At 48.8% G+C, this 13,418-nt stretch overlaps 4 protein-coding genes across 4 annotated transcripts; 2 read left to right on the top strand and 2 right to left on the bottom strand.

The window, feature by feature from the left end:
• Positions 1-2,337: 2,337 nt before the first annotated feature.
• BDR25DRAFT_353421 (uncharacterized protein) lies at positions 2,338-6,734 on the top strand (the record flags this gene model as incomplete). Its single annotated transcript, XM_033695164.1, has 24 exons — positions 2,338-2,376; positions 2,422-2,557; positions 2,581-2,737; positions 2,807-3,115; positions 3,175-3,414; positions 3,443-3,507; positions 3,588-3,726; positions 3,767-3,920; positions 3,974-4,026; positions 4,102-4,435; positions 4,507-4,612; positions 4,646-4,787; positions 4,820-5,030; positions 5,365-5,487; positions 5,530-5,616; positions 5,646-5,671; positions 5,704-5,824; positions 5,855-5,912; positions 5,978-6,119; positions 6,152-6,272; positions 6,302-6,393; positions 6,429-6,498; positions 6,558-6,621; positions 6,670-6,734. 24 exons carry the CDS (start codon positions 2,338-2,340, stop codon positions 6,732-6,734), a joined length of 3,054 nt encoding a protein of 1,017 aa, XP_033549234.1.
• BDR25DRAFT_14029 (uncharacterized protein) lies at positions 6,590-8,132 on the bottom strand. Its single transcript, XM_033683886.1, has one exon. The coding sequence runs from the start codon at positions 7,998-8,000 to the stop codon at positions 6,783-6,785; it is 1,218 nt and encodes a 405-aa protein (XP_033549235.1). The 5' UTR covers positions 8,001-8,132; the 3' UTR covers positions 6,590-6,782.
• A 1,373-nt stretch (positions 8,133-9,505) lies between these two features.
• BDR25DRAFT_312942 (FAD/NAD(P)-binding domain-containing protein) lies at positions 9,506-11,001 on the bottom strand (the record flags this gene model as incomplete). Its single annotated transcript, XM_033691342.1, has 4 exons — positions 9,506-9,809; positions 9,887-10,233; positions 10,279-10,321; positions 10,376-11,001. The coding sequence occupies 4 exons, from the start codon at positions 10,999-11,001 to the stop codon at positions 9,506-9,508; spliced, it is 1,320 nt and encodes a 439-aa protein (XP_033549236.1).
• A 324-nt stretch (positions 11,002-11,325) lies between these two features.
• BDR25DRAFT_258730 (putative MFS multidrug transporter) lies at positions 11,326-13,411 on the top strand. The gene is made up of 5 exons (XM_033686548.1): positions 11,326-11,599; positions 11,659-11,989; positions 12,041-12,370; positions 12,423-12,790; positions 12,851-13,411. The coding sequence occupies exons 1-5, from the start codon at positions 11,392-11,394 to the stop codon at positions 13,369-13,371; spliced, it is 1,758 nt and encodes a 585-aa protein (XP_033549237.1). The 5' UTR covers positions 11,326-11,391; the 3' UTR covers positions 13,372-13,411.
• Positions 13,412-13,418: the final 7 nt, after the last annotated feature.

A 13,418-nucleotide genomic window follows, 5' to 3' on the forward strand; every position in this document is an offset into this window, starting at 1 on the left:
TTGGATGAGATGGGAACTGCAGAGTAGAGAATGAAATTCACGTCAAGTGTGAAAGGGCTCACTAGTCCGTAATGGGTTAGCTTCTGCACTGTCCTTTGCCCCGCATTTCCCAAACATCTATCAAACTTCAAGCTCTTGACATAGACATCTGCACCGTATGCACGCCGCGAGCATATATTCTTTCTAACCTCACTATATTCACCGCCTCCATATCAATTAGCAGCAATCTAGATGCAGCAAGAGGAGTAGCTTTGAAAGAGCAAACTTCGGGCACTGGGATCATTACACATCAGGCAGGCCTGAAGTAGATTAATTTATTCAGAGCTACGTTGATACCTAGGCTCCCAAAAATCTGGCTACTCTGATCATGGCGAACATTCGTCTAGATTGAGACAGAAGGGAGCAACAAACCTATTCGTGGTAAACATCGACCGTGTCTTTTTCCGCCATGACAACATCCTCCATGGCATCGACTAGAAGGCTTGGGATCCAACCATCTACCTTGCTGTATCCGCAATTCTCCGCTGTGTGGGTTCTATCCTTCGTCCATCGCCTTGTATCTGTCAAAACACTACACATCTGGTAAGTAACTAAAACAATCTCGTTAGGTAGCCTCCTCGATTCTTCAACTCCCCGTTTCAATATCCAGTGTGTAAACGCAAAACGCTTACGATCCGGAGATCCATGACACTTGCCGCATCGCATGGTAGCTGGGTATGACTCAACGGTGTAGTAAGAAGAATGGCACTCAATACCCCAATGTGGCGCTGCCACGCCTTGTCTAGAGAACTTGACTTGACTAATATGCGACCATATTGATCGCTCATTGATATGGGGGGTTGGATGACTATGCGGATATTGCTATTGGCCGCCAGTAGTAACGAAGACCGCGATCATGGTATAGATGATATCACCTAGCCGTATGGAGATACTGTTCATCTATGCGGAAGTGGCTCAGCGGGCTCTTCAATCCAAAGATTGTCCGGACCATCCGGCCGAATTCCAGCTTCTCGAGCTGTCATCTTGATATCTAGAGTCGCAACGACCACCTCCTTCTGTTCGAGGTCTATTCCAAACTACTCTTTGATCATCTCCATTTCGTTGTCCACTGCATGGCCAAAAAATATTCCAGGCCTCAGGGTTCCGCTATCCCGCTTCCGGGAAAGGAATCCAAGAGCAAGAACATTGCCTCCAAGTTGGTGACGAACTTGGTCCTCCTAAACTAGAATTGTCTAGTCGGCCAGGATACGGGCATGGTAAATCTTCATCTCGGAGAATGTTAGAAAAGGCATCCGCGGTTAGGGGAATTATATGCATGCCAACGATAGCGATTCCGAGCTCTGTAGTGTTATTATTACCCCGCTCAAACTATTCCACATCTAAACTAACGAGGATGGTGCTACACAGACTATCTAGCGCACGCACTAGAGACGATGACCGAGGAGGGTTCGCATTATCTCGAGTTGGGGGAGCTGGGTTAGGTGGGCAGAGGATGTGCAAAGACATAGCGTTGTTGCCGAACTTCTCTGAGATGTTGGATCTACTCGCGGTGTCTTGCCATTTTAGTCCATCGAGATGTTGTTCAAAGCCGTGATGGAAAGAGTTTCGATTCTTTCCAATAATTTGGTAGTATTCTGATCGCAGTATATTGGGAGGGTGTGCTTTTCTAGAGAATAGTAGGGTACTTGTCAAGGAGGTCGAATATAAGTTCCATTTAGTTCATGGTGTTCTCCAGAACTTCTTCAGCGCCGGGCGCCTAGTCATAGGCTGACATCATTGTGAAGGCCACACACTAATGGTGAATCACCCCAAAAGTGACCGAACACACTCTCCGTGCTTGAGAATCTCAGGATCGTCTCTAGCTGCTTCCTGCATACAGTGATTGGTACTACGTATTAGGGCGCTATCATGTTCTAAGGAACGTTTATCCCGTTTTGACGAAGAACACGACTTATCGTGTCACTACCAATATTTTTTTTCATTCGATTTCAGATGCTTCAGAAAGGTCTCTGCACAAGCGGCAGGTTCGAGGCATTCCACACGCCCTTGAAGTGAATCATTTGCACCTGATTTCACTCCATCAACTACACCCGAGCTATAAAACTATTTCTCACAGAAGGGGGGGGGGGGGGGGGGGGGGCATCTTGACTACGGAACTAGAACTCGCGGGTTGAATGGCATTCTTTTAAATAAGGCTTAATACTAATCATTCCCATCGATCGCAACCGCCTGCCAAGGCCTAAATTTCCTATATTGCACAAAGTTAATGACAAAATAGATAATACAAAATATATGCAACAACGTTGTAAATATGACCCTAAACACCCTAAAATACTGATGACGTTGCGTCGGCCCGTGGTAGGAGGGAGCCGGACAGTGATAGTCTAGGTAAGCTGTACACCGCTATCTAAAATTGTCGAGAATGCTACCGGCTACTGGAGGCTCTTCTACGCTCTATGCCGAGCGCTTCCACGTGGTTCAGAGATTTCTAAAGCTGAAGTAGCTTTGAGGAAAGTTTCAATGCATGAAAAGGCCCTCTCACCTCCACCTTCTCATTGTCAACCCCTGAAATTGGACAAGGTCTCTTGTCGAACCGTACGATAATGCTCTTCTCTAGGCTTCCTTCTCTTGTGTTGATACTGGCCACGGCCGTTGTCGTCCATGTCAGCCCTGTCAACATCAAACCTGCTGATCCGGCGCCAAGCCAAGGCAACGGATGCATCCTCAAAACAGACTTGTATGTCCCTCTTCTGCGGCATCCCCCCTTTTCCATTTCCTTCATCCCCACTTACTAACAAGCTCCTAGCGATGACAAGTCGAAGCCAAACCCGTGGGACAACCAACCACTCCGCCAGAACGGCACTTCTCGCGATGTCGGTGTTTGGTTGCGCAAGCGTGACGCCGTCGAGCAAATTCCTCTTGAATGGTACGTGAACGCCACAGGCCACAACAACACCTACCGCATCATCCAGCCGGTGCAATCAAACGAAAGCCGTAATCTTGGATACGTCGTCGATTCCGCTTTCGAGGTTCCCGGCGCCGGGGCTGGAATGCTTGCGTTAGTTGGTGCTCTTGCATGGTCAGAGAATCCTCCCCGTCTTTTCAACATTGACAAGTAAGCACTCTCTCCTTACCAATCATCGGTAATTAGGATCCTGACGCTGTTCTTTCTAGGTGGCTCTTTCATACCGATGAGTCTGGCAAAATTTACCTCGGCCTTCACGATGCGTATGGTGACCTTTTTCAGCCACTTCAGTATGACCATGGCTTTCTCTGGTATGCGAATCCGAATACGTGGTGTCCACCACCTGGGCAAGGAGAATGTGACGGTCTGAATTTCTTCTTCGGTGGTAATGATCAGCAGAAATTTGGTCAGAAGGTTCGCATCAGGGTCGAGTGTCCGTACGGTGTCAAGTTCGATAATCTTCCACCTAACAAATAGTTGGAATTTACTCGGCTCACTTCTTGGGGTGGTTTCTGGAGGGAGAATCTACTGGGGTTTGGTGAGTGGAGTTTAGTTGAAGCCTTAGATGCTCTGGAAGATGTGGTAGTTAGTAAAGGCTAGATAGCTGGCCGCAACAGTTAAGCCGGGTGCCTCTCTGGAAAATTATTGTGTCTCAAAATAATGTCTGGTGATCCTCGTACACGGAAATCTGGAGACCTCGATGACGAACGGTGGCTCGAGAACGATGTCGATGGTAATACAAACTACCAAATCAAACCTCTGTAGCTCTGAATCATATTTCGAGGATTCCGAGGTGATTAGCCCAGCGCAGAGGTCGACGCTGTATTTGCTTCTTGTAAACAAGCTCTTCAGCAAACGCCTTCGCCTATCGCCGGGTATCAAGCGGTCCGGAAATGGTACCTACACCGCAGATCTACATGTGGTGTGCGGGACAGCTATTTTACGCGGTGCTGATGTCTGGAGAAAACATCCACAGATGTCAGGGGTCCAACATTGGCCCGGGCGTAGGCTGGCTGGGGCAGCGGGCGGCGAAGCCTTGGACACAATAATATCACAATTTTGTTCCTAGTAGCATGGAATAGTTGCAAAGCTAGCAAGGGTAAAAAAAAAAAGTACCGCGAAGGGATCGAATGAAGATGTATCATAGCTCAAGCCACAGTGATAACATCATTCATAGCCACATCCTGCACCTTTGGCGGGGGCTTCCCCATATTGCTCGGATGCTGCCACCTAGCGGCCCTCAACTTCTCCCTAAAACACTCTCCCGTAATAACATCCTCTACCCCCTCGCCGTCCTCCTTCCCCGTCCATGTCGGCATCACCACTAAAATCACCTCCCGATTCGAGCTAAAGGAAATCGTCACCGAATACCGCTCCTCGCCACTCCAACTCAAGACTCTATGTACTGTAGATTTGAAAATTCTACCATACCTCCTTGTCCCGTGCCCTCCATCTTCGTCTCATACAGCGGTTCGTAACTCCTCAGAACTTTGCTCCTATGCAAATGAACCTCTATCTTATCCTCAATCAGCATCGCGAAGGACTTCTTCACGGCATCAAAAGTCTCTGAGATTACACTGGCGGGGGATGTCGGGGTTCTCTGTGTAGAAGAATCCAACTTGTCGACAGGTTTTGCCGAACTCGTCGGTGGCGTTCTTCTGGTCTGAAGGGTTGGAAAAGAAGAGGCTAGAGACATTGGAGATGGGGATGGAGGAGAAAGTTTATTTGGCCGCAGCACTTCGAATGATGGGGCGAGAGCCACGAGCGCCGCCGGCGTTGTAGTAGACGTACTGGGTGGTGTAAGTTTGGTGGATGGGGAAAGGTGTTTTAGACTTAGTTCTTGCTCCGGGACAGTCATGCTGTTTCTCTAAGTCCGCGAACTGAAGACCTTCTCAAGTCTAGTATCTTGAGCTGTGGTTTCGTTGCAATTGGTCTTGATATTCCCCCCAAGTCTAGCCATGCCCCGCAATTCCGATCAACGAGGTGTAGTACTGTACAATTGGGTGATTTTGATGTCTATACGGGTGAAATTTTGTGTACGTTCGTATGGAAGGGAGGGCGACAGGTAGGTGTACGTATCGGAACTATTACAGCTTACCTGATCTGTACAAGTAGTACAATTTAATTAAAGTACGCCGTAATCTAGTTAAAACAGCTAAGATAATAGGTCTCTAGAGAAGCAGGATTAAGGTCTATATGTATTAGATAATTAATTATCCCTAGTAAGATAAACAGAGTGGTCTAAAAGTTCGCTAATTGCTACCTCTGCAGTGCTTTAAGAGGTCCGCTAATGGCACTAATAGTAGAGCTATAGGTGGGTTATCTTGTCCTGCCGCAATTAGTCTTTCGATGGAGAGTAGGCTGTCGCATGCTAGCGTGATGGGCTGGCAGAAAGATAGTGGCCTCTGTTCATCGCTGTGCAGTTGGGCTCTATCTACTACGCGGGATGCATCATCGTGGCCCTAATCCACAATTGTGCATTTCAGGCATTTCCACCTTTTAAATGGATCGAAGACTGTGTGGTGGCCTAGGATGTGGTTCTGTCCGGTATGTGCACATGCGAGAACTTCGCAGGGGTAATGGTGGCGCGCAAATTTCTCAGTGGACTTGAAACACATCAACAACGGCTTCATCTTGATCGAATCATTCTGGTCTTCCTGCACGGATTTGGCGACCATAGTCGGAAGGGCTTATCGCTTTGGATGCGTTGACGACCAGTCGGAACATGAGTCTGTGAGTTCGAGCTGGAAGATTCCTCCATTAGTTGCGGGCTTAGCGTCTATGTCTTACGGAATTTACATGTGGTTTTTCATCGCGCCGTCGGCAGTTGAAGCGTGGTTCTTCATTGAGGAGGAGAGGGTGTAGAGCGGCTGAGAGAAAACCACCAAGGATCTGGGTCAAGCAGAAAAATCGCTACCAAGCCGTCGAATCACTCCTAGTTATCAGAGTAAGCAACTCTCTCACGCCACCATAACTTAATCCCAACTAAAAGAGAGACCTGTATCTACGTAGTCTTGGTGCTCTCCTCCCAAATCCCTTCCGCTAGGCTCATCCGGGTTCTGCGATTGCCGCAGGATCTTGTCGCTTTCTGGGTCTCGTTTTACACCGGTTTCGGAAGCGTCACACCCTTTAAGAAATACGGCCAACTCATTGCGTACTTCTTCATGATCGGATCTTACTCTACAGCATGGTTTATCTTGATCAGCATACTCTTGTCCAACGTTCTCGGAATCACGAAGAAAACGACCTTGAATTTATGCTGTTTCTCATACTAGGCATTGCGAATTTGATGAACCTCAATCATTTCGTGGCCCGCTGTTTTGCGAGCATACGGAGATCTCGTTGATTGTGTTGTGGACTCTGCCAATTCTGGTCCTTGCTTCATTTTATACTTTGAGCGGGTTAGAGAATCATGGGAAAGACAAGACGTAAGCGGAGGGGAGGCAGAGGATTAGGGCACCAGAAATATCGAGTTTATGGATTTGACGGATAAAACAAGTTATTTCGTGGAGATAAGATGTGCGGGTACATGGGTAGAGTGGAAGAGAGGTGCAGAAGCGCGGGATAGGCTAGGCGAATATGAACGGCGAAGAATGAGGCGCTAGTGATATTTCCTGCCGGCCCTTTCGCCCAGCTATCAGGTCCAGAGGATTCAGGTTGAGATATTTTTTTTAGTGCTGAAATATGGCGCTCTTTTTTGCCAGCCTCATCAGCGCAGCTTTGCAACCGATTTCCCTGTCATGGATTGGAACAACATGGATTTGAATGAGTGTCGTGTGTCGGATGTACAGGTTGGGGATATAAAAAAAATCTAAGTCTATTTGGTATCGTCGAAGAATATTCCTATACGTTCCTGCATTTTCCCTCTTGTCAATCGCAACCTCTCGAGCTGCTCGTCTAAAACGGCAATGATGCAAGGGGAGGTAGAACCGATCGAGTGAAGCTGATTCCTCATATTGTGTAGGAGCTGGTGAAGTTTGCAGAGGTTGTAGAAAAGGGTATTGATAAGAATCCAGCTGCCGAGACGCTCAGACGGGGAAAAGCATCCTATTTGGATTTCTATCGTCGTTGCGTCCAACATGGGAGAGAGACTATCTTGAGATCTCTGCCTTTGGTGATCATAGTCTGAGGACATTGCGTTGTTGTCAAAGCTGCTCGGCCGACTGATCGATTCGGGGCAGATTAAAGTGTAAGCGTCGATTGCTCTTGCGAGGACGGACAGCAGGACTAAGAGTGATGCATTATCGAAAAAGGTAGCTGTTTGCGGATTGCTGTTGAAGTGCGGCCAGATCTGCGTTACCATTCTCTCGCTTGCGGAGAGGAACACGGGAAGTGTATGGGAGGTCCCTTTCAAATGGAAGGAGTTGATGGCTGCGCATAGCTCATGCTGGATATCAGATAGCTCCCGTAGTGTGTCGCTTACATTGAGCTCGGCCAAAGCTGGGGATGATTTTGGCGGGGAACGACTGTGCCAGGCGGCCGTAGGGCTGGACTGTGAGCTGTTGAATGCAGGCGATGGATAAGCAGCAACATCCTCATGTTGCATTAGGTCGGTATGCAATGGAGGCAAGGCGGTCCAAGCTGCGTCGGGCGGAATATTGAGGAGAATATGGTTGAGATCTGGCGATCGATTATATTCCATGGACCCAGCTTCAACGGCGTAGTTGATATTGCCGACTCCATACTGTTCTGAGGGGAAGCAAGGCACAGCCTCGGGACCGACTTCGCCGTGATCTTGCCGGCAGTTGGGGGGATCGTACTCAGTCCGATCCGTGGAGCTATGGCCAGTCCCCTCCAGATCAAACGATGGCGGCGAGTTCCTGTACTTAGGGCTTGGCTGCTGAGTGTTCCATGAGGAGCTCTTGGTTCCCGGAGGCCTTCCTGTTTTGGCTGGAGGACTGAAGGTACAGTGCAGGTTTTGTTGAAGACACCTGTGACATCGACCCTGCCCTGTTGGCCTCAAGCACCTCGTTTTCTTGAGATGGCATCGATCACATGCAAGCCGGCGAGCCAAGGCCGAGGATTCTGTTGCCATGCTACTGAACTCCGAGATATTGAGATCAAGATTGACTTGATTAGATGGAAACAACGTGGTGCGGCGTGAACCCCGGTGGAAGGGATATATGAATATTCGCACCTGGACCCCACAGTTTGGTCCCAACAATGAAGGATTACGCTTCGAGCTTCAGGCACATTGCGACCTTCTCATGTCCGTACGATGATGTGATTGAGCGAATAAGGGCTTGGCATGTACGAAGTTTTAAGCAGCGATTGTGTTAGGAATCCCAGAAAGGCTCGTATCATAACCCAGAAAGTGCAAAGCTAATTTTTAAAATGTCAACAATCCATTGAAAGCCTGTCAATGCCGTTCCTTTCTCGGCATTTCGATCAATACCATCGGATGCTACCAGAGTGCTTAATTTGAGGGTCGGCCCACCGTTTGAAGCCTTGTGGAGGCCTCCGTCATCAGCAACTTGCACAGACCCGCTAATACGCGGGACCATGGGACAAGGTTAGCTCAGGCCAACAATGGAAGAGGAGCGGCTGTACGGAACCAGCCCTTGGGCTCGAGACCCACACATGTCACGTGTTTAGGGATTCAGATATTCTCCCAAGGTCTAAAGCTCGGAAATTGTGGGAAGGAATCTTGGGCGGATTTCTGGTTGGTTCATGCTAGCCATTTATTTGTGATGGATTTTGTTGAGGTTGCCCGTTATAGATTTAGAGGATGTAAGGGCCAACACCGTAGAGTCAGTGCGCAGATTATGTGCTTCGGAGTCGGGAAATGCTCGATAGATTTGGGAGGTCCTTGCCGCACATCACGCCATTGTCTGCACACCATTCAGGGAAAGGCCGGCTGATAAGATCGAGTTGAGGGATTTGAGGCGTTGTCATCAGTAACATCTCACGAGCGACGCGCGAAGGCTTCTCCTCAACGGCTAGCCCCAGGATCTCTCATCCCAACTACCGGGATCGGCTGGAGGAAAGGTTCCTTCCGCCAGGGTCCAGGAGGGCTTGATACCTGCAAGCCACAGCGTTGGAGCCAGCGCGAGCCCAGTTCTTCAGTCGCGCTATCGAAGCTTGTGTCATGGGTAACGGCTCTCGAGTTTCACTAAGGGACACCTCATTGTGGCTGGTAGAAGACTCAGTACACGCATTGGGTCACATTGTGCGAAGTGCAGTAAGCGAACGCTCGAGCAGGGCGGTGCTATGAGGTTGATGGTGATGGTTGTGCTGCGATAAGCGAGCATACATATGCTTGGCAACCAACACGATTGCTTTCCGGCTAAGTTGGATTAATGTTCTGCCTAATTATTATGTACAGGAGTAAGACAGCCCACTCGGGGCAGCTAGACAACAATTTAAAAAATGAGATGGCGAGTCACGTGCTCGGTTTCTCCCAAGCCCTTCTGGGCCTAGTGCGGGGCGAGGTGTCGTCTTCCTCCAGACCACCGGTCCACACATCCCCAGCCTCTCAAGTCTCAGCATACTTCACTAGTCAAAACTTGTCAGCTGCTTTCGTGCTGTTCGGTCACCACTTTACTTGCCTGGAAATGGCTTTCCCTTTGGCTCCTTCTCACCCACCACTACATCCAACGATGACAGAAAGCGGTCTCGGCACTTGGCCATCATCCGATTTTTGCCCATATTAAAGACGAGTTTGTGGACACTCATACTCTTATCTGCGACTGAGAAGCCCTGCTTGAGCATATTTCCTTCGTATCTGGCGAGCTTGGCCGAGAGCGGCGGGTTGCTATCTGATTTCAAAATGTTTGCGAGCTGGAGTGCGTCGAATAGTGCCGATGTTGCCCCCTTTCCAAGGTAAGGGGTCATGCTAGCCGTGCTGTGTTAACTTTGTCCTCGTATCTGCTAATCTACCTACCTCTGATGGATATCCAGATGAAGCCGATGTAAACGTACCTATGAGCAGCATCACCAAGAAGAGTAACATTTGACGACTTCCAAGGAGAAATCCTGTCTTGGGTCTTGATGTGCGAAACGAAAACGGATTCTGGGATTGTTTTGGCTATGAGTGATCGAAACAAGGGATGCCAGTGCTGAGTCCGCGCCAGACACTCATCTTTCAGCTCTTCGGGAGTCATATCATCTGGGTGTTTGGTTTGGTTCACGAACTCATTGGTATAGCAACCAAGGCCGCACATAAGAAATGACTCATCGCCGTCGATCTTCTTGAGGTCATCAGGACCGTAGTGTTTTTTTGGGTTTTTCCACGACGAAACAATCATGGAGCGCCGAGGGGCCATAATCTACATTGTCAGCACAGCTGATTTCTGAATTGGTGGCTTTCTTACCAAGCATCCTGATCCGTATGGCATCATACATTCCGTCTCCGGCCTAGATGATGTTACACCAGAGTATCATATGTGGGTAGCCCAGTTGAATACGTACGTGAGTGGCATCTTGAAATAGATGACGGTGACTTTGGTATCACTCCTCGATGCCTTTGGAAGCAACTGTTTTCTTACCTTGGATCCAGCGCCATCGGCTCCAACTAGCAGATCACATTCAACTCTTTCCCCGTCTTTAAAGATCACAGTAACGCCGTTGGTGGTGCTCTTATATGACTCGAATTCTTTCCCAAACTTGACAAAGGACTCAGATCCGACGAGTAGCGCTTTCCGCAGCTTCCAGCGCGAAACAGAACGAGCAGCCCTGAAATCGGGAGTGGTATATTTCATCGTGATCTTGCCCTTCTCGTTGAACATGCAGAGGCTCTGGCCACTAGAAGGTTGCACTCCAATTGACTCTTCCAGCAAGGGCAGAACATCTTTGGGTAAACGATCCCTCAGGGCTGTCAGCATTTCCAATGCGACCATGATTCGAAAGCCAGCCAGCTGACTTTGACCTCCCTCCAACTCCCCTCGCTCGTAAAGGGTTACCTGGAATTTATCGTCGCCTCGAAGGAGCTGTGCTAAGGCGAGCCCGCCGATGCCTCCACCAATGATGACCACTCGTAGTGGCTTTTCATGGCTGTCCTCAGACGCAGCGGTGCTTTCTGAATGTGGAATCGACATGAAGATTGTATATGACGATGTGTTTAACGAAGAGGAATAAGTTTTTGTCGAGATTACATTGCATTCTTGACCCTAATTGCAGCTTTGTATACTGTATGCACGAAATCAATATAGGACGATTGTCAGCCTTGTAGACTGGAGAATGGCACCAGCTTGACAAGCTTACCAGGGCAGGCCCTCTGGGTCCGCTACTCAATCTCGGTGGGTTTTTTCGGCAAGTTATTTTAGGAGGGTCTCTCGGACTCACGCCATGCGCACAGACGAGAACATGAAGAACCCACTTTCGCCGCATTTGCTTGGAACTGTTGATCATCGATATCTCTCGCTGGCTACGGGCTCGAATCCCGCCACCCCTTTCGACCGTTGCAACTCAACTCGATTTTCCCCAGAATGTCTGACGCCACTGGCCGCCCAGAGCCGGGCTCTCACCTCGGTTCCCTCCGCCTGAATGTTACCGTTTTTGGGCTTTGGATCAGCCTCTTTCTCTCAGCCTTAGAGACAAGTATCGTATCAACAGCTTTGCTGAGTATTTCCAGCAGCCTCCATTCTTTGAAAGATGCAGGGTGGATAGTAGTAGCTTATCTCTTGACCTATAATTGTAGGGCCCCAATTCATAACGTAGGATATTCTGCAGGAGGCTTTCTGACAAAGGCTCAGCATTTATTCTCGTATGGTCGAAACTCAGTGATACCTTTGGCACTAAAGTGTTACTCATTTTAGCCAATGTCATGTTTGGCGTCTTCTCGGTCGCATGCGCTGTATCGCAAACGATGGAGCAATTGATCATCTTTCGCGCGCTGCAAGGAATCGGAGGCTCTGGTCTCTACTCGTTGGTGTTTGTGGTTCTTGCGAAGATTGTGCCGATGAATCAACTTGGACTATACAGCGGTGTTTTAAGTTCTGTTTTCGCTTTGGCGAGCTTGTTGGGCCCAATACTTGGTGGAGTCATCGTTGTTAATACGACTTGGCGATGGATATTTTGGCTGAAGTAAGTCTACTCATACAATTAAGGAATCCCCAATACTGATGAAAAGTGAAGTGCACCGGGTGTCAGCGTCGCAATAGCCCTCCTCTTGTATGCCATGCCACCCTCCCAGGAACGAATATGGGACACTGAGCGCCTGAAACGAGTGGATTATATCGGCTCTGTAATATGCATAGCCTGGGCAATCCCATTCGTCTTTGCCTTACAACAAGGAGGTTCAAAATATCCATGGAGCAGTGGCACGATTATCGGGACACTGGCAGTCGGATCATGTGGTATCGTTCTTTTCGCTCTTCACCAATGGTGGGAATCACGACGGGATAAGAAAGAGACAATATTCCCGGTAAACGCTTTCAGGAGTTTAGTAGTGACGATGATGATCCTGTATTTCTAACATCTCTATGATTCCGCTTATTCCGCATACTGATATCTCTAGATCCATGTTTGCGCTCGGATTTTCCTTCTATGGCTCTATCATTACTATCCCACAGCGTTTCCAAGCTGTCAACGGCGTGTCGGCCTCTCGCGCAGGAGTCTTGCTTCTACCTTTCACTCTAGTCTCGCCCACTTTCGCGCTCCTTGCTGGTGCGGCAGTCGGTAAAAAGGGATCCACATCCGGATATCTTACATTCATTGGTGGCATCTTCACTGTCATCGCGATGGCGCTTCTCGGCAGCCTTCCCACTGGGACCAAAATCTCCAATGCGCAATTTGGATACCAGGCACTTCTTGGTGTTGGGGTCGGGCTATTTATGCCGCCTCTAATGTATCTCTTGAAGGTTGAGGTGGAAGATAAAGATGTTGGTAAGTCAACCTACATCATCCTCTACCCTCTCAGTATCCCCCGCTAACGAATAAAAAAAGCATCTATAATGGGTGCTATGAATATGGCCCGCACTTTGGGTGGCTGCATTGGTCTTGCGATCTGCGCATCCGTCCAGAACGCGGACCTCTCCGACTCCTTGCCTAGATTCTTATCAGAGACGCAGATAGCGGCTTTGCACCAATCTGTAGCTATATTGAAAGGGCTTCCTGCGGACTTGAGATTGCAGGTTGTGGGCGCGTATGCAGAGACTTATAACCATCAGTTTCAGGCACTGAGTGGGTTTGCGGGTTTGGGAGTGGTAACGTCTGGTTTGGTGCTCGCAGGGTTAATTCGGAGGGGTTTGAGGAAGGGTGATGAGAGTGAGGAGGACGGAGAAGAGGCCGAGGGAGAGAATGAGCGGAATGGAGAAGGGGAGGATACACTTGGGGAGTCAAAAGATGATGCGGATGGAAAGGAAGTAAGTAATGGGTCCAGAAATGACCACGAGGGAGAAAAATGCGGTAGAATGGATGGGAGTGAGTTGCAGATGGCTGAGCCTAGAGGCAGTGGAATAGCGTGAGATAGTAGGTAGAATCATTGCTGTGAATCTGGGATCATAGTAAATCA

The sequence above is a fragment of the Lindgomyces ingoldianus genome (assembly GCF_010093535.1).
Source record: "Lindgomyces ingoldianus strain ATCC 200398 unplaced genomic scaffold BDR25scaffold_11, whole genome shotgun sequence".
Lineage (NCBI taxonomy): Eukaryota > Fungi > Ascomycota > Dothideomycetes > Pleosporales > Lindgomycetaceae > Lindgomyces > Lindgomyces ingoldianus.

Bases quoted from the DNA above. Each gene is read 5' to 3' on its own strand.
- BDR25DRAFT_14029 (XM_033683886.1), bottom strand. From the start codon at position 8,000: ATGGCAACAGAATCCTCGGCCTTGGCTCGCCGGCTTGCATGTGATCGA.
- BDR25DRAFT_258730 (XM_033686548.1), top strand. From the start codon at position 11,392: ATGTCTGACGCCACTGGCCGCCCAGAGCCGGGCTCTCACCTCGGTTCC. The intron at 11,600-11,658 runs GTAGGGCCCCAA...ACAAAGGCTCAG, and splicing joins TTATCTCTTGACCTATAATT to CATTTATTCTCGTATGGTCG. The intron at 11,990-12,040 runs GTAAGTCTACTC...TGAAAAGTGAAG, and splicing joins CGATGGATATTTTGGCTGAA to TGCACCGGGTGTCAGCGTCG.